We start from the raw sequence: 20899 nt of genomic DNA, 5'->3' as shown, positions 1-20899 counted from the left end.
ATTCTATAGTTATCTCAAAAGAAAAAAAAAGTGTTTTTAAAGATAACTGGAAAATATTCAAATACCTGTAATTTTAGAAATATGCTTCCAAGTAACTCCTGAGTCAAAGAAGAAATCGTATTGGAAATTTATAAGTGTTTAGCACTCAATGATAATGAAAATCTACATACTAATTCAGTGAAAAGCAGCTAAAGATAAAGCAATACTTATTGGAAAAGTTACTCTTAAATTCATATATTAACAAAGAAGAAACGTGGGATGGAGATATAGCTCAATGGTAGAGCACTTGCGTAGCATGCGTAAGATCCTGGGTTTGATCCCCAGCACCAAAAGAAGGAATAGGAGGAGAAGGAGGAGAGGAGGCACTGAAAATGACTAATAAAATAATCACCAAAAAACAGAGAGAAAACAATAAGAGTCAAAACAAAACAAAATTTATGAAATAAAAGTGAACTTCTTATGGGGAATTGACAAAATTAAAACTTGGAGTTGGTTGAAGTGGTGCTAAAACAAGAGGATTGCAAGTTTAAGGCCAGTTTCAGCAACTTAGTGAGACCCTGTCTCTAAACAATAAAATAAATAAATAAAATGAGCTGGGGTTGTGACTTAATAATGAAGGGCCTCTGGGTTTAATCCCCCATACCCTCCCCTGAATATATATATATAAAACTTGTTCTGTGGAAAGGTTTTTAAATGCCAATGATATCCTATTAAGATTACTCAGGATAAAAAGAAAACAGAAAAAGCACAAGATATAAAAAGTAAACACAATTACAGATGCAGTTAAGATTTTAAAAAAATGATAAGAAGACATTATAAACCACTTTATAGAATACATTTAAGCAATTAGATGAAACGAGAAAATTCTGAGAAAAATAAATCTTATCAACATCAACTCAAAAAAAACTTTGAAACCTTCCTAGGTCTATACAAATTAAAGAAACTGAGTGGTTTTTGTCTTCCCACAAGGAAACATTAATGCCAGATGGTTGTAAACAGTAAGTTATTCAAATTATTCAAAAAATAAATAATTTCCTGCCAGGCATGGTGGTACACACCTCTAAACCCAGCAACTCAGGAGGATGCCACAGGAGGATTGTGAGTTCAAGGTCAGTCTTGGCAACTTAACAAGATCCTATCTCAAAATAAAAAATAAAAAGGACTGAGTACATGGCTCCATGGTCGAGTGCCCCTGGGTTCAAACTCTAGAACAACAACAATCCCTAAATAGACAAAGTATTCCAGAGTGCAAGCACCATCTCACATTCTCACATTTTTAAGAGCAGAAAGTCTAGAGACCTGACAAAGATATGACCTCACCACCCATGAAAGAGATGAGCAAAGAAATTCTGCTGCTAGCATGAGGTTGGCCCAATCTTGGAACCAGTGTAGGAAACACAATTACAGAGCAATCACACACACAAACATAAAAACCAGAAAACAGTAGTCGACTGCAACCAGGGATCAAAAGAATGATTTATTATTGGAAAAATAAATAATCTACCACTTTAACAAATTAAAGACAAATTATTCCTAAAGATTATATAGTGTCTGAATTCATTGTATATGCCATTCGGTAAAAGGCAGGGCTATAAAGACAGAGAGGAGGGCAGTGGTTGCCAGGAACTCATGGTGGAGTGAAGACTCTACTGCAAAGGGGTATATAAACCTCTGGCAGGCACAGAACTCTTCTGTGTCCTTCTGCATCCTTCTTGTGGCTGTAACTTCATGAACTCTACACCAAAAAACTAAGGCTTTTTTTCAGTATTTGAACTTAAACTTTAAAAAAATAGCAAGAGATGGTGGGATTGCAAATTGGTGCAACTACTCTGGAAAACAGTATGGAGATTGCTTAGAAAATTTGGATTGGAACCACCTTTTTTGACTCCTTGGCCTATACCCAAAGGACTTAAAAGCAGTGACGCAGCCACATCAGTGTTTATAGCTGCTCAATTCACAATATCAAAGCTATGGAACCAAACTAGATGCCCTTCAATAGATGAATGGATAAAGAAACTGTGGTATATATACACAATGGAATATTATTCAGACTTAAAGAAGAATAAAATTATGGCATTTGTCACAAAATGGATGGAGTTGGAGAATATCATGCTAAGTGAGATAAACCAATTCCAAAAAACCAAAGGCCAAATGTCTTCTTTGATAAGTGAATGCTGATACATAACAGGGGTGGCGGGGTAAGGTAAGGGAACAATGGAGGAACTTTGGATTGTGCAGAGGGGAATGAGGGGAGTGGAGGAGGTTGGAAAGATGGTGAAATGAGACAAACGTCATTACCTATATACACGTATGGTGTGACTCTACATCATACACAACCAGAGAAATGAAAAGTTGTACTCTTTTTGTGTACAATGAATCAAAATGCATTCTGCTGTTATTTATAACTAAATAGAATAAATTTTTAAAAGTGAAAAAATAGCAAGGGAGTTTAAAAAGAAGAAGCAGAGATCATAATTCATAGATGATATGATCATCTGTGTAACATGATCACCCATGTAGAAAACAAAAAAAATCTACAAATAAAATACTACACTCTTATAAGAGCAAAATGCTGAATATAAGATCAATGTACAAAAATAAATTGCCATTCCACTCTGAGAAAATGAAGTAGGCCTAATTTTCCCTAATCCTCCCACTATGTGCAACTAAAAATTCTAGACATTTCTGATAAAACAAGCACAAGAAGATTCTGAAAGGCAGAGAAAAGAAGACAGAGCAAGTAGGAATTTTGGGGCCCAAGTAATGACAAGATGATAAGTTCCCTGAGAATTCTCTTTGCCTCATATATCCCAGAATTACAGCTGACTACTGGAAATTTCCAGCCGGTACAGATAAAAGTCTAATCTTTCTAGTCAAAGGACCAGGAAAGGGAATAGTCCACAAGGTAGAAAACTTTAGACGAAAACTACTTTTCATCAAAGAAAAATGGCAGACCCATCCCATCCGTGGTAGCAATGGCTGAGTGGGAAATTTGAACTTCCACTCTTGCCAGGATGAACTAATGGAGTGCTGTGAACTCATGGCCAGGATGGCAACGAAGAAAGCTAAGTAAAATGATGGAAGCTTCCACCCTGCCATCTGGTAAAGGGATCTCTTCATCCATGGTCTGAGGTATTAATGGAGAGCTGTAACTCACTCTTTTTTCAGCGTTAATGAGAATCCCCTCATCTTGAATATCATGTAGGCCAAGTGGGGAACCTGAACTTCTACCTTTACCTGTAGTAACAAAGTAGTGACTCCACTCCCTTTCCCTGTAAGAACACTGACAAAAGAAGAGAGTTAAAATAGAAGGTTTCGATAAGATCCAGGCACTCATAACACAAGGTAAAAATGTCCAGGATTCAATTGAAAATCATTCATCATATCAACGACCACAAATATTTTAAACTGTGTAGTGACACAGTCACATCATTGTTTATAGCAGCTCAATTCAGAATAGCTAAGCTGTGAAACCAAACTAGGTGCCCTTTGACACATGAATGAATAAAGAAAATGTGGTATACATACGCAATGGAATATTACTTACCAATAAATAAAAATGAAATTGTGGCATTTACTGATAAATGGATGGAACTGGAGAATATCATGCCAAGTGAAATAATCCAATCCCAAAACATGAAAATCCAAATGTTCTCTCTGATATGCAGACGCTAACACACAATAAGGTGGGGGAGGGAAGAATAGAAGTTCATTGGATTAGACAAAGGAGAATGAAGGGAAGGGAAGGAGGATGGGAAAAAAAGAGACAGTAGAATGAATCAGACATAACTTTCCTATGTTCATATATGAAAAATGTTCAACATCTCTAGTAATTAGAGAAATGCAAATTAAAACAACTCTAAGATTTCATCTTACTCCAATTAGAATGGCTATTATCAAGAACACAAACAATAATAGATGTTGGCATGGATGTGGGGGAAAAGGCACAATTTTACATTACTGGTCGAGTTGCAAATTGGTGCAGCCACACTGGAAAGCAGTGTGGAGAATCCTCAGAAAACTTGGAATGGACCCATCTTTTGACCCAGTTATCCCACTCCTCGGTTTATACCCAAATGACTTCAAAATCAGCAAACTACAGTAACACAGCCACATCAATGTTTATAGCAGCTCAGTTCACAATAGCTAGATTGTGGAACCAACCTAGATGCCCTTCAACAGATGAATGGATAAAGAAACTGTGGTATCTATACACAATGGAATACTATTCAGCCAGAAAGAAGAATAATATTATGGCATTTGCGAATAAATGGATGGAATTGGAGAATATCATGCTTAGTGAAATAAGCCAAGTCCAAAATACCAAAGGCCGAATGTTTTCCCTGATAAGTGTAGAATGATATATGATGGGGATGGGGGAGAGTGAGAGAAGAATGGGGGAACTTTAGATTATGTAGAAGGAAATGAGAGGGAGGGGGGTATGAAAAATGGTGCAATGAGACAGGTATCATTATCCTATGTACATGTATGATTACATTAATGGTATGAATCTACATCGTGGACAACCATAGACATGAAATGATGTTTCCCAGTTGTGTACAATGAATCAAAATGCAGTCTGTAAAAAATTAAAAGATAGATTTAAAAAAGAACCCTGTATCTAGTAAAAATATCCTTCAGAAATGAAGGAAAAATCAAGACATTTTGAAATGAAGGAAAATTATGAGAAGCTGGTATTGACAGAACTACCCTAAAAGAATAACTGAAGTTCTCCAATCAGAAGGGAAACAATTAAAAGAAGGTATCTTGGAACATCAGGTAGAAAGAAAAAATGTGGTAAGCAAATGTTTACAATACAATAGACCTTCCTTTTCCTTTTGAGTTTTCTAAATTATATTTGATGGTCAAAGTAAAAATTGTAATACTGTGATGTGCTTCCAAATGTGTATAGAAGAAATATCTAAGACAATTATAAGCAAGAGATGGTAAAAGGACATAAAGAGAGATAAAGTTTCTACACTTCACTTGAATTGATAAAATGATTGCTAGTAGATTATAATGTTATGTATCTATAATGTAAGTCTTACAACTAAAAATTGAGATGTGCTAGAAACATTCTAAATAAATCACAATGAAATTCTAAAAAATGTTCAAGTAACCCACTGAAGTGCAGAAGAAACAGAAAAAAAGAGCAAATAGAAAGAAAATATAAAATGACATATCTAGGTATTAATATACTAATAACTACAATAAATGATAATGGTCAAAATGCACCAATTAAAAGAGATTGACAGAGTAGATTTTAAAACATGATCCAATTATATTCTGTCTACAAGAAATTCATGGCAAATATAATGATATATACAGATAATAAAAGGATGAAAACATATTTTGTAATAAATATTAATCACAAAGAAACAGGAGTGGTAACTATATCAACATCAGACAAAGTAGACTTCAAAACAAAGAAAATTGACTGAGATGCAGGATCATCATGAAGCAATACTAAACCATGCAGGTATCAAACAGCAGAGCTGTAAAATAGGTGAAGCAAAAACTGAGAGAATGGAATAGAGAAGGAAGTAAACCCAGAGTTAAAGCTGGAGGCTTCAGAATGCTTGTCTCAATAATTGATAAAACAAATAGAAAATCAGCATGAATATAGAGGACATCAACAACACTATCAACCAACAGAATCTAATCAACATTTATAGAACCACTAGCAGCATGCATTCTTGTCAAGTGCCCACAAAATGTGTTCTGAGATAGACCAAAAAACAAGCCTCAACAAATTCAAACTCATTTAGAATGTGTTCTCCTACCATAATGAAATTAAACTGGAAATCAATAACAGAAAATGCCAGGAAAATCTTCAAACACTGGAAAAACAACAACATACTTCCAAATCATTCAGAGGACAAAAAGAAGTCTTCAAGGAAATTTGTAAATGCATTGAACTGAATAAAGATAAAAATAAGATATATTGCTGGGTGCAGTGGCACATGCCTATAATCTCAGTGGCTCAGGAGGCTGAGGCAGGAGGATCTCAACCTGAAAGCCAGCCTCAGCAAAGGTGAGATGCTAAGCAACTCAGTAAGACCCTGTCTCTAAGTAAAATACAAAATAGGGCTGGGGATGTGGCTTATTGGTCGAGTGCCCCTGAATTCAATCCCTGGTACCCCCCAAAAATTAAAATTAAAATAAAAAATTAAAGTATACTTAAATTTATTAGACACAACTAAAGCGGTATTGAGAGGACAATTATAATGCATACATTGGAGAAATCAATAATATAAGTTCACAGCTCAAGAACCTAGAAAAAGAAGAATGTAATAAAGTCAAAGCAGAGATAAATAATAAAAATAAGAGCAGAAATCAGTAAAATTGAAAACAAAAAAATAAATACTATTAATGAAACAAACCTCTGTCTAGCAAAACAGATGAAGTAAAAATGACACGAATTACCACTATCTTTAATGAAACAGAGGATATCACTACAAATGCTGAAGATATAAAAAGGTTAACAAGGGACTATGATGAACAGCGCTACACACATAAATATGACTATTAGATGAAATGGACCAATTTGTCCTCAAAAAGCACCAACTACCAAAATTCAATTTGAATAGTCCTATAACTATTAGGGACACTGAATTTGTGACTTTTAAATTCCCAACCAATCTCTCTAGGGTCAGATAGTGTTACAGGAGAATTCTACCAAATATTTAAAGAAGAATTAATTAATATCAATTGTACACAGTCTTTTCCAGAAAACAGGAGAGAACATGTCCCAATTTATTTTATGAAGTAGGTACTACCCGGACACCAAACAACAACGAAACAAAACAAACAAACACTACAGACCAATATCCCTCATGAGTAATAGATATAAAAATCCTTAACAAATATCACCAAATAGATTTCAGCAATATATAAAAAGAATCAGAGATGACAACCAAGCAGAATTCCAGGGATTCACAAATGGTTAAATATTTAAAAAATCAATTGATGCGTCTACCCTATTAAACACAGTAAAGAAGAAAAATCACATGATCAATGCAGAAAGACATCTTACAAAATTAAACACGCAACATGATTAAAAACTCCCAGTACACTAGAACCAGAAAAGAACATCCTCAACCTCATTTTTAAAATCTCCAAAAATCTGAAGCAACATAATTAATTAGGAAAACTGAATGCTTTCCCACTAAGATTGGAAATGAGGCAAGAATATCCCAATCCCAACAATCTTATTCAACATGGTACTAAAAATTCTATCCACTTGCAATAAAGACACAAAACTGTTCTTGTTTATAGAAATGGTTGCCTACATAGAAAATCCCAGTTGCTAGAACTAACAAGTTTCAACAATTCACAGTATGCAACATAAAGATGTAAAAATCAATAGTCTTTCCATATACCAGCAATGAATATATGGACACCCTAATTAAAATGCATATAATTTATACTCAGTGAAAAAATGAGAAATGTTGGGGTTGGGGCTTTAGCTCAGTGTAAGAGCACTGGCCTAGTATGCTCAAGGCCCTAGGGTTGATCCTCAGCACTAGAAAAAAAAAAAAAGGGGGGGTGGGGCAGGGGAATTTAAAAAGGAGAAATATTTATGCATAAATGTAGCAAAGCATGTACAAGACTAGTATGCTGCAAACTACAAAAACACCAATGAAAGAAGTCAAAAATTTATTTATCCAAATAAATATAGACACATAATCATGTTCATAGATTAGAAAAAAATCAGCATAGTAAATATCAATTCTCCCCAAATTGATCTACAGATGTAATGTAATTCCTACCAAAATCCCCATAAGAATTTTTATAGATATAGATAGTTATTCCAACATTTATATGGAAATACAAAAGACCTAGTACAGCTAAAATGATTTTTAAAAGCAGGAGGAATCTCCCTCCCCAATTTCAAGAATCTTTATTTAGCTAAAGTGATGCACACTGTGGTATTGGAAGATGGATATACATGCAGAATAAAGAGCCCAGAACACAGATATGCCCTGCAAAGGTGCAAGAACATTTAGTGGAGGAAAAATAGCCTTTCAACAAATGCTGCTAAAATAATTGGACACCCGCAGAGGAGTCTCGCCACATATACAAAAATTAAATGGACTTAAGTAAACAATGCAAAACTACAACACTTTTAGAAAAAGGAGGAGAAAGGGTAGAGGTGAAGGTCAAAGGGAAGTGAAAGGTCATCCAGAGGAATCCTGGTGATGGAAATGTTCTGTATCTTGACTGCATCAATGCCAATCAACTAACTGAAGTGTTAAGCTATAGTATTATTATTTTCTTATATCCTTATGAGAATCAATGTAAAAATAAAGGTAAGGTATTGAGGAATGAGATTGATCAAATTGCATTATGTGAATAAGGAATAATGAACCCCATTATTATGTGTGATTGTAACACATAGATTTTTAAAGATTATTTAAAAGCAATTCTGAAAAAATTAAAATTAAAAATTAATTAAAGCAACTTTAAAACTGTATTCCATATATCAGTATATAGCAGTGAGAAAGGTCAACATGTAGTTGAATCAGACAATTAAGAATGTCTAGGAACTAATATAAGTGAAAGATATACAAGTTCTTTCTGGAAAAAAATTACAAATACTACTGAGAGACTTTAAATAAGCTCTGAATAAAGGAAAATTTTATATACCATGTTTATATAAATGGAAGACTTAATAGATGTCCATTCTCTCCCAGACTTATCTATAAATTTAATGTAGTTCTAAACAAAATTTCAAGGGTCTTTTAGAACATCACAAGTCTATCAATTTTTATAAAGAATCAAATGACCTTAAATAAAGAAGTATATTTAAATAAGAATAAGGAGGGAGAAATCTTCATATAAGAGAATAACGTTTATTTTTAAAACTTAGCAATTAAGACTGCAGTATTTTGGCGTAAGGACAAAAAATTAACCAATGGAATACAACAATCTGTATCTCAATGCAGACAAGATACAGAACATTTACAAGAGGACATTTAAATTGTGACAAAATTAACACTTCAGCTTCATGGAAAAGGATGGAAAGTTCAGAGCACTGGGACAACTGGTCTACCATGAGGAAAAAGTGACCACATACAACTATACTCCCAAAACTTCAATTCCAGGTGGATTGAAAACATAAATACAAGAGACAAAACTACCAGATGTCTGGAAGACAACAAAATAGATGCTATAATGGAATATGTTTATTACTTCAGGAAAGGATAACATTTTTAAATAAGATGCAAAAAGTACAAACTACATAGGAAATGATCAATAGTTTTACATTAAAATTAAGTACTTCTATTCATCAACCAGAACAAAATGACAAGTTAAAAGGTGGGAGAAGAAAGAAAAAGATTAGCACTCCAAAAAGAGAAGTAGAAAAAGGTTTGAATGGGCATAATATACAGGAGGAAATTAAAACATTCCCTAAACATATGAAAATACGTGCAACCTTGTCAGCAATCAGGGAAAGGCAAATTAAAACCAAAATAAGAAACAAGCTAATAGTCCCCAGACTAGAAAATGTTTAAAGTCTGATGATATCAAGAACTGAGGAGGATGTAGAGAAGGGTAGAAATTTACACCTGCTGATGGAAGGGTTGAATAGCACTTCAGAAAATAGTTTGGCATTTTCTAGCATAATAGAAGATACCCATACCTATTACTTACCAATTCCACACCTAGATTTTCAGCCCTTAAAACTTGCACTGATGCTCCAAAAGACATGCACAGGAATGTGCCTGGCAGTAGAGTCTCTAATTTAAAAGAGAAAAAATAAAGGGAGATGTTCCAAACATCCATCAGGAGCAGAATGGGGAGATAAACTGTGTAAAGTTCACACAAGGGAATTCTACAGAGCAGTGAAAATCAATGGAGCACAACAAAATGAAATAACACGAATGGATTTCTGGAACATACTTTTGAGTAACAGAAGCAAGTCCAGCAAAGAGGAATTGTTGTGCAATTATGTTTATGTCACATTCAAAACAAAGAGGAACTGAACTTTCCAGTTCAAAGACAAGATAGCATAGACTCACTCCCTCTCCTCCCTGATAAATTATTAAACAGAAATTATTATTAAATTTTATTTTAATTATTAAACAGACAATGATCAAAGGATCCTGAAAGTCAGAAAGAAATGGATAGGGACTTTAGGACTTAAAGAACAATGTGGTGAGTTCCCTGGGTTGTCTTTCTGTTTAGCCTATCCTCCAGACTAGGAACAGGAGAGCCTGCAACCTAGAACTGCCAACAGGCAAAGAGAAGAAAAGCAAGCAAGCAAATAAATTAGAAACGCCTGTTCCCTCTGGCCTAGCTAAAACACCAGTAAAGAGGGACACTCAGCAAAGACCTAGTGAAGAGCTATGGCCTAAGTTCCATAGTCATGGCACTGAAGGGTGGTCTAATATGGTGCCTTGGCAGTAATAAACCCCAGACTAACGCAGCCCCCACTTTATCACTGGGAAACATGCAGGTGTCCCAGCCCACCTGCAAGGAAAGTATCCACTGAGTGCTTCCTTTTCTTACCCTCTACCTGAAAGGGTGGCCTAGAAGACCCTGGCCCTGCAGCTTCTGCCAACCTCCACCCAGAGCAACACATGGTCACCCAGTGATATCAGGCAGCCCAGAAAAGCCCTTTTCACCTCTAGGCAGAACTGCCGGTGTTGAGCAAGTGCTCCATAGAGCCAGGAAAAATGAAATGGACCAGAATAGCATTGTAAGGGTTCTGAAAACTACTACAATGCCATTTCAACAAAGGACCACAGGAGCAGACGAAAACTACACACTACACCTACACATGGTGGCTGCCTCCTAAAAAAGAAGAAAAAAATCAGATCAAGAGTCTTCTAATATATCCAAGATGCAATTGAAAGTCACTTACAATATCAAGAACTAGGAATCCATAATTCAAATAAGAAAAGACAATCAACTGGTGCTAATGCTGAGATGAATTGGATATTGGAATTATCTGACAAGAAATTTTCAAAAGGCATCATAAAATGCTTCATTAATCATTTACAAATTTTCTAGAAACAAATGAAAAATTAGAGAATACTAACAAATAGAAGTTTTTAAAAATAAACAATTGGAGGTGATAGAACCAAATACAACAGCCCAAATAAATCAATATCCAGATACATCATAATCAAAATTCTGAAAACCAAAGAAAGAAAAAATTTTTCCTGCAGGGCATGGTGACTCATGCCTATAATCCCAGAGGCCTGGAAGGCTGAGACAGGAGGATCATGAATTCAAAGCCAGCCTCAGCAACAATGAGGCACTAAGCAACTCAGTGAGATCCTGTCTCTGAATAAAATACAAAATAGGGCTGAGAATGTGGCTCAGTGGCTGAGTGCCCCTGAGTTCAATCCCTGGTACCCGCCCACCCCCCAAAAAATTCTTCCAAACAACCAGAGAGAAATGATGCGTTACCTACACTTAAACACCAGTTCAAATGACAGTAGATTTCACATCATGGAAGGCAGAAAAAAAAAAGCACATTTTTCAAGTGCAGAAAAATTTGTGTCAGTCATAAATTCGACATCTGTTAAAAGTACCTTTCAGGTCAAATAAAGATATTCTCGGACGAATGAAAACTAAGTGAATTTGTTCCCAGATGATCTACCCTTAAAGAGTGGCTAAAGAAAGCTATATAAATAGGAAGACAATGATAAATGGCTGGAACCTTCAGAAAGGAAATAGGACCAGTACAAGGGGTGAAAATAGAGGTGAACATAATAGATTATCTTCCCCCTGAGTTTCTTTAATTATATTTTGTGGTTGAGGAAAAAATTATCATATTATCTTATGTAGTGCTCAGTAGATACAAAATAAATAAATATTTAAGACAATACTGTTTAAGAAGTGAAGAGGACAAAGGGAACTAAGCTTAAGCTAGGTTTCTACATGTTACTCAAAATGGTAAAATGTCAGTACCAATAGGTGATGTGATGTGATAAGATGTGTGTGTGAATGATAATACACACAGCAAACATTAGGAAAGTTGCAAAAATGATATAATAAAAACATTATAAATAACCAAAGTGAACTCTTGAAAAAAATTCAAGTAATCCACTGAATGGCAAGAGAAAATAAATGGAGGGATAAAAAACAGAAAAAATAAATAAAATGAAAAAACACAAGGCCTAACATACCATTTATCACTTTAAATGTAACTGGTCAAAATACAGTAATCCAGAGATTGACAGAATGGATACAAATTTTTAAATGACCTAACCATGCTCTTTGTGAGAAACTCATGTGAAATTTAATAACACAGGCTGGATGAAAGTAAAAGGATTAAAAAAAATACCCAGCAAACATGAAATCAGAAATAAGCAGACCTAAACAAACATCATCAAGCTATACAAACAGATACAGTAAACCATACAGGAAAGCAGGGAACAGTACACTCAAAGTGAGGAACAGTGCTTACCTCTGAGAGGAGCAAGAATGAATGGCATCATGTAAGGACCTCAAAGTTAGTTACCACTAACTTTCTAAGGTTTGTTTCTTAAAACTAATGACTAATATATAAGTAGATGGAACACTTATTTTTTAGATTATGTATACATTTTATAAATTTATTTTTATATGCTTTGTATTAAAGAAAATTGTTTTAAAGATTTTAAAATGATATTGTGATGCATCCATATGATAGAGAGAATCTCATGGAGCCTTAAACATCTTTTGAGACATTCTCCTATACTGGTAGTGGAATCACAGATTGATAGAGTCCATTTTTCATACCTATGCTTGGCACCCAAAATTTAATCTTTGGTGGGAACACGTAAAATTTTTATTATTTGCTGTTTCAAATAGGAACGGTGGAACTAGGGGTGCTGGATAAAGGAGGAGGTCAGATAGAACTTTATGGCATCTGTTCTATTGAAGCTGAGTCTTAAAGGGTGACTAAGATTTGGGATGATTAAGAGAGTAAAGAAAGTATTTCAGCCAGAAGAAGCAGCAAAAACAAAGTTTTCAAGACCATAACTAAGGGGTTATATGCAAAGAGAGTGTGCTCATCAGCTTTTAATCACTATGACAAATACTTGAGGAAAGACTTATTTTGGATCACGGTTTCAGAGGTTTCAGTCCAGGGTTGGTTTTTTCCAAGACAGAACCATCATGGTGGAAGGGCATGAATGGAGGAAAGCTATCAGCTCATGGCAGCTGGAAGAAAGAACTAGGGATAAGATAGAGATCTCAAGGATAAGAACCCAAGGACCCACTCCTTCAACTAAGCCCCACCTCTCACAACCTCCACCATCTCCCAGTAGTCCATTCAGCTATCAATGGATTAATCCACAGGTGAGACCAGAGCCCTCATGATCCAATCACTTCCCAAAATACCCTCCTCTGAACTTTACTGCACTTTGGAACAAAGATTTAACACATGAGTCTTTAGGGGACACTTCATATCCAAACCATTATAGATGGAGAGAAGCCTAGCTAGGTTGTAACATACTTTTGAAGGGCAATATAGAGAAATAGGATTGGAAAGGTAGATGGTTTACTAATTCTTCCCAATTTCCTTTATTATTCTCCTTTTCATGAAACCCCTCTTCACAAACCAAATGGCATTGTTCCAGAACTAATGAGATTCAAAATACTAACCAATTAAATTAGCTTCTAGGAAAATAGCTCCAAATATTTTCAGACATCAGAAACAGCAACTAGAAATAACGTGAAATTTGGAAGACTATGAAGAAGCGAACATTAATCATACCTATGGGCAGCCCCTCTCTGCTTCCTGTACATGGACCACCCTTGCCTCCCTCCCCATCCTCCAACACACTCAGGGATGCGGCAAGCTCCGTGGGAGTCCTGGATGCCCAAGCTTCCCTCCCAGTGGCTGCTCTCAGCATCCACAAGCTGCTCTTCTGTGGCAGAAAAAGGCAAGCAGCCAAAGGATTGGGTTTCCCACTTGCCAAGGTTTCCCACTGTGAGCAGCTCACAGGCAGCAAAATGAAGGACTCGTCTGTTCCGGTTGGGCCTTAACCACCCTCTCTCCACCCACAGCATAAGCCAGAGGTTCAGACAGTTGATCTGACTTCATCGCATCCTGAGTCACACTACGTGAGTGGTGACTTGGCCTAACCAATATTTTGAATTTGTAAAGAAAAGCAGGACTTTCCACACTAGGGAGGCCATTCCCATGTGGATCAAAGTGTTTTATATCCTTTCAGAAGTACATCTCCAGAGGAGAGGACCTCCCACACATCTACTCTCATCTGCTGCTGTCCTTCTCCTAGATCAAAACCCAGTGACTCCAGACCCAGCTGATGGAAATGCACAAAGCCATTCCCAATATAAACCTACGTGTTGACTCAGAAAGAACTGATACAAGTCCAGACCATGTATAGACTTTCTGGCCTTAAGGGTGGCCTAATTATACCCATTTATGCAACCATTCTTTCCACAAATATTTATATTTATATTGGCAATTGCTATATGTCAGTTCCAAGTCTCATCAAGTTCTGCATCCCACACTATTAAAGAATACCAGCTCCAGAGTGAATAAACATAGAACTTCAGGCTATTTGGTGACCTGCTAAAAGTCAGCTAAATAGAAACTGAGAAACAATATGGATGGGAGGGATCAGATTCCATCAGGAGAGCCCATCCTACTATCAAGAGCTAATCACGCCACTGGTGTGTGTAACTCTAGGTTGCAGGGGTGCCAATGTGACTGTTTGCTAGGGGAGAGCAGTGAATAGAGAAATGCAGGTATCCATGAGTTCACATGTAAGGCTGCTCATGGTGGAGGACTGCGCTGGGAGTGGTTAAGAGAAAGAGGAGCATGGCCAACAGCCAAGAGCCAGAAAAGGGATCTCCTTGGGCCACCACCTTCCAGGGAATAACTCTGTTAAGTCTAAGAATCTAATCAAACTCAGTCACCCAAGTCCTGTGAATGTGTGCTTGTCAAGGTGGGAGGGTGGAACACATATGTTAAGCATCTTTTTACCTTTATTTATAACTTTTAAATATTTAGACATTTGGCATGTAGATCTTTTTTGCAAGCTCAGCCCAAGTCCTGTCCACATTGGAAGCAAGTCTGCTTTAGGCAAAAGGAAACAATCTCAGTGAGAAACACAGAAATGCAGGAAGAAATGAAGAATGGTAGAAAGGGCAAACATAAGAATTAATGTAGGGTTTTTTTTCAAGAATTAGAGGGTGACTGCATTTCATGTTGCTCCAGGACTCAGGATTCAAGAAAAGGAGGTATTGAGAGACTTGGGACCAACTCAGAGCCACTGGGTGAGTCTCTCCCACTGGGCAAGGCTCCCCAGACAGGGCGGTAGTGCCTGAATGCAGGGAACTTTGTGGAGTAGAGTTGCCCAGTGAGACTCCCCTGCTGGAGCAATGAACCCAGACGACCAGGAGCATTGTAGAGGAGAACCGCCCAGCCAGAGACTTTGGCACTGAGTGAGGGTCCCAGGCCCGGGAGGCAAAACCAGACTGCAGGCAGCTTCTCAGAGGAGGGCCACCCAGTGAGAGACTTTGGCGCAGGGTGAGGTTCCCTAGCCCAGGCGGTAGGTTCAGACCCCAGGGAATGTCGCAGAGGAGGGCTGCCCAGCAAGAGACTCCCAGGGCGAGGCTCCCTGGCCCAGGAGGTAGGTATGGACCCCTGGGAATATCGCAGAGGAGGGCTGCCCAGCCTAGGTGGTAGTTCTAACCAAAGGGAACTTCTTGGAGGACAGCTGCCCAGCAAGACTTCCCCACCAGGTGAGTCTTCCCTGTGGGGCGAGGCTTTCCCACCAGGGCAGTAAAACCAGAGACACAGACCCAGACCAGCCATGCCCCAGCCCACAGGCTAGTCTCCCTTTGGTTGACCATCGGTCAACAAGTGGAGGCACCTCTGCCCACTAGCAGGGAATATACTCCACCTGAAGGCCACCACCCCTAGAGGGGCAGCTTCCTTGTGGAGCACTGCATTATCGAGTTCCTCCAAGACTTTAGGCTACTAAAGGCTAGGAGGAGAGTTATTGGAAATCTACAGGGACAAAATAAGTCAACAGAGGAAATCTGCAATATCTCAGAGTTTCACTAATAGAGGGGTAGATACCTGAGCAATATGAGAAAACAAGGGCAGAATATGTCCCAAACAAACCTATATGCTTCATCAATAAAATCCAATGACAGCATGGCAGAAGAAATGACAGAAAGGGAGTTCAGAATGTACATAATTAAAATGATCAGAGAAACAAACGATGAGATGAAAGAGCAAATGCAGGCTTTGAATGATCGCACCAATCAACAGTTAAAAAAGCAAATGCGGGAAGCAAGAGATCATTTCAATAAAGAGTTAGAGATACTGAAAAAAAAAAAAAAAGAACAGAAATCCTTGAAATGAAGGAAACAATAAACCAAATTAAAAACTCCATAGAAAGCATAACCAGTAGGATAGAACACCTGGAAGACAGAATCTCAGACATTGAAGACAAAATAATCTTGAAAACGAAGTTGACCAAACAGAGAAGATGGTAAGAAATCATGAACAGAATCTACAAAATTATGGGATATCATGAAAAGGCCAAATTTAAGAATTATTGGAATTGAGGAAGGCTTAGAGAAACAAACCAAAGGAATGAACAATCTATTCAATGAAATAATATCAGTAAATTTCCCAAATCTGAAGAATGAAATGGAAAATCAAGTACCAGAGACTTATAGGACTCCAAATATACAAAATTACAACAGACCCACACCAAGGCACATTATAATGAAAATACCTAACATACAAAATAAAGACAGAATTTTAAAGGCTGTGAGAGAAAAGAATCAAATTACATTCAGGGGAAAACCAATACGGATATCACCAGATTTTTCAACGCAGACCCTAAAAGCTAGAAAGGGCTGGAACAAAATTTTTCAAGCTCTGAAAGAAAATGAATCTTTATACCCAGCAAAACTTACCTTCAGATTTGACGACGAAATAAAATCCTTCCATGATAAACAAAAGCTAAAAGAATTTACAAAAAGAAAGCCAGCATTACAGAACATTCTCAGCAAAATATTCCATGAGAAAGAGATGAAAAACAATGATGTAAATCAGCAAAGGGAGTAACTACCCTAAAGGAATAGCCAAATAAAGGAGAAACCAAGTCATGTCAAAAAAGAAAAAAAAATGAGCCAAATGACCAGGAATACAAATCATATGTCAATAATAACCCTGAATGTTAATGGCCTGAACTCATCAATCAAAAGACATAGACTGGCAGATTGGATTAAAAAGAAAGATCCAACAATTTGCTGCCTGCAAGAGTCTCATCTCATAGAAAGAGATACACACAGACTAAAGGTGAAAGGATGGGAAAAAACATACCATGCACATGGACACAGCAAAAAAGCCGGACTATCCACCCTCATATCAGATAATGTAACGTCAAGCCAAAGTTAGTCAGAAGGGATAAAGAAGTACATTTCATACTGCTTAAGGGAAGCATAAATCAGCAACAAATAATAATCTTAACTATCTATGCCCCAAACAGTGACTCATCCATGTACGTCAAACAAATCCTTCTCAATTCCAGGAATCAAATAGACCACAACACAATAATACTAGGTGACTTTAACACACCTCTCTCCCCACTGGACAGATCTTCCAAACAAAAATTAACAAAGAAACCATAGATCTGAATAACACAATCAATAATTTAGACTTAACAGACATATATAGAATATACCATTCAACAAAGAGCAAATACACTTTCTTCTCAGCAGCACATGGATCCTTCTCTAAAATAGACCATATGTTATGCCACAAAGCTACTGTTATCAAATACAAGAAGATAGAGATACTACCTTATATACTATCAGATCATAATGGATTGAAATTAGAAATAAATTACAGAATAAAAAACAGAAAATTCTCCAACACCTGGAGATTAAATAATATGCTATTGAATGATGAATGGATAACAGAAGATATCGGGGGGGGGAAAGAAAAAAATTCTTAGAGATAAACGAGAACAAAGATACATCACGTCAAAATCTCTGGGACACTATGATAGCAGTTCTTAGAGGAAAATTTATTTCATGGAGCGTATTCAATAAAAGAAGAAAAAAAATCAACAAATAAATGACTTAACACTACAGCTCAAAGCCCTAGAAAAAGAAGAACAGAGCAACACCAAAAGTAGTAGAAGACAGGAAATAGTTAAACTCAGAACTGAAATCAATGAAATTGAAACAAAAGAAACAATCAAAAAAATCAACAAAATAAAGAGTTGGTTCTTTGAAAAAATAAATAAAATTGATAAACCCTCAGCCACACTAACAAAGAGAAGGAGAGAGAAAACTCAAATTACTAAAATTCAGAATGAACAAGGAAATATCACGACAGACATTAGTGAAATACAAAACATAATTAGAAGCTATTTTGAAAATCTATATTCCAACAAAACAGAAAACCTTGAAGACATCAACAAGTTTCTAGAGACATATGAATTACCTAATCTGAACCAGGAGAACATACACAACTTAAATAAATCAAATTCAAGCAATGGAATAGAAGAAGTCATCAAAAGCCTACCAACCAAGAAAAGTCCAGGACCAGATGGGTTCTCAGCCGAGTTCTACAAACCTTTAAAGAAGAGCTCATTCCAATACTCCTCAAAGTATTCCATGAAATAGAAGAGGAGGGAACCCTCCCAAACTCATTCTATGAAACCAATATTACCCTGATACCTAAACCAGACAGAGACACATCGAGGAAAGAAAATTTCAGACCAATATCCTTAATGAACATTGACGCAAAAATTCTCAACAAAATTTTAGCAAATCGCATACAAAAATATATTTAAAAGATAGTGCACCATGATCAAGTGGGTTTTATCCCAGGGATGCAAGGTTGGTTCAACATCCGGAAATCAATAAATGTCATTCACCATATCAACAGACTTAAAGTTAAGAATCACATGATTAGTTTGATAGATGCAGAAAAAGCATTCAATAAAATACAGCACCCCTTCATGCTCAAAACACTAGAAAAAATAGGGATAGTGGGAACTTTCCTTAACATCGTTAAGGCCATCTACGCTAAGCCCATGGTCAATATCCTAAAGGAATGAAATGGTGAAAACTGGAAACATTCCCCCTAAAAACTGGAACAAGGCAGGGATGCCCTCTTTCACCACTTCTATTCAACATCGTCCTTGAAACTCTAGTCAGAGCAATTAGACAAACCAAAGAAATTAAAGGGATACAAATAGGAAAAGAAGAACTCAAACTATCCCTGTTTGCTGATGACATGATTATACATTTAGAGGAACCTGGAAATTCCACCAGAAAACTTTTAGAACTCAGAAGTGAATTCAGTAAAGTAGCAGGTTACAAGATCAATGCTCATAAATCTAAGGCATTTTTATACATCAGTGATGAATCTTCAGAAAGAGAAGTTAGGAAATCTACCCCATTCACAATAGCCTCAAAAAAAAAAATACTTGGGAATCAATCTAACCAAAGAGGTAAAAGATCTCTACAATGAGAACTACAGAATACTAAAGAAAGAAATTAAAGAAAACCTTAGAAGATGGAAAGTTCTCCCATGTTCTTGGATAGGCAGAATTAATATTGTCAAAATGGCCATACTACCAAAAGTGCTACCAAAAGATTCAAAGCAATTCCAGTTAAAATCCCAATGACATACCTCACAGAAATAGAGCAAGCAATCATGAAATTCATCTGGAAGAATAAGAAACCCAGAATAGCTAAAGCAATCCTTAGCAGGAAGAGTGAAACAGGGGGTATTGCAATACCAGAACTTCAACTATACTACGAAGCAATAGTAACAAAAATGGAATGATATTGGCACCAAAATAGACAGGTAGATCAATGGTACAGAATAGAGGACACAGACACAAACCCTAATAAATACAGTTTTCTCATACTAGACAAAGGAGCCAAAAACATGCAATGGAGAAAAGATAGCTTCTTCAACAAATAGTGCTGGGAAAACCGAAATCCATATGCAGCAGAATGAAACTAACCCCCTATCTCTCACCCTGCACGAAACTCAACTCAAAATGGATCAAGGACCTCAGAATCAGACCAGAGACCCTGCAGATTACAGAAGAAAAAGTAGATCCAAATCTTCCACATGATGGAGGTAGGATCAGACTTCCTTAACAGACTCCCATAGCACAAGAAACAAAAGCAAGAATCAATAACTGGGATAGATTCAAACTAAAAAACTTTCTCTCAGCAAAGGAAACTATCAGCAATGTGAAGAGAGAGCCTACAGAGTGGGAGAATATCTTTGCCAGTCATACTTCAGATAGAGCACTAACTTCCAGAATATATAAAGAACTCAAAAAATTCTACATGAAGAATACAAATAACCCAATCAACAAATGGGCTAAGGAAATGAACAGACACTTCACCAAAGAAGATCTACAAGCAATCAACAGACATATGAAAAAATGTTCCACATCTCTAGTAATAAGAGAAACGCAAATGAAAACTATCCTAAGATTCCATCTCACCCCAATTAGAATTGCGATCATCAAGAATACAAACAATAGGTGTTGGCGAAGATGTGGGGAAAAAGGTACACTCATATGTTGCTGGTGGGGTTGCAAATTAGTGCAGTCACTCTGGAAAGCAGTGTGGAGATTCCTTAGGAAACTTGGAATGGAACTACCATTGGACCCAGTTATCCCACTCCTTGGCCTATACCCAAAGGGCTTAAAATCAGCATACTACAGTGATGCAGCCACATCAATGTTCATAACTGCTCAATTCACAGTAGCCAGACTGTGGAACCAAACTAGAAGCCCTTCAGTTGATGAATGGATAAAAAAACTGTGAGATAGATATAGATATAGATATAGATATAGATATACACACACACATACACACACAATAGAATATTACTCAGCCATAAAGAATAATAAAATTATGGCCT

The 20899-nt window shown here is 36.7% G+C and overlaps 1 protein-coding gene across 4 annotated transcripts in view; it reads right to left on the bottom strand.

Moving 5' to 3' along the window:
- The window catches only part of Il16 (interleukin 16), a 121260-nt gene that overhangs the window by 67056 nt on the left and 33305 nt on the right, over nt 1-20899 (bottom strand). The window contains exon 1 of one of the 4 annotated variants that reach the window (XM_047538714.1): nt 9658-9767. The exons of the other annotated variants lie outside the window; for them this stretch is intronic. Coding sequence (XP_047394670.1) covers nt 9658-9714 — 57 coding nt within the window. The 5' untranslated portion in view covers nt 9715-9767. Of the gene's footprint in view, nt 1-9657; nt 9768-20899 lie in introns of those variants that run through there. 4 annotated transcript variants of the gene reach the window in all.

The sequence above is a fragment of the Sciurus carolinensis genome, chromosome 2, assembly GCF_902686445.1.
Source record: "Sciurus carolinensis chromosome 2, mSciCar1.2, whole genome shotgun sequence".
Classification (NCBI taxonomy): domain Eukaryota; kingdom Metazoa; phylum Chordata; class Mammalia; order Rodentia; family Sciuridae; genus Sciurus; species Sciurus carolinensis.
Note: the sequence above shows the minus strand (reverse complement) of the source record. Positions and strands in the feature narration are given on the sequence as shown.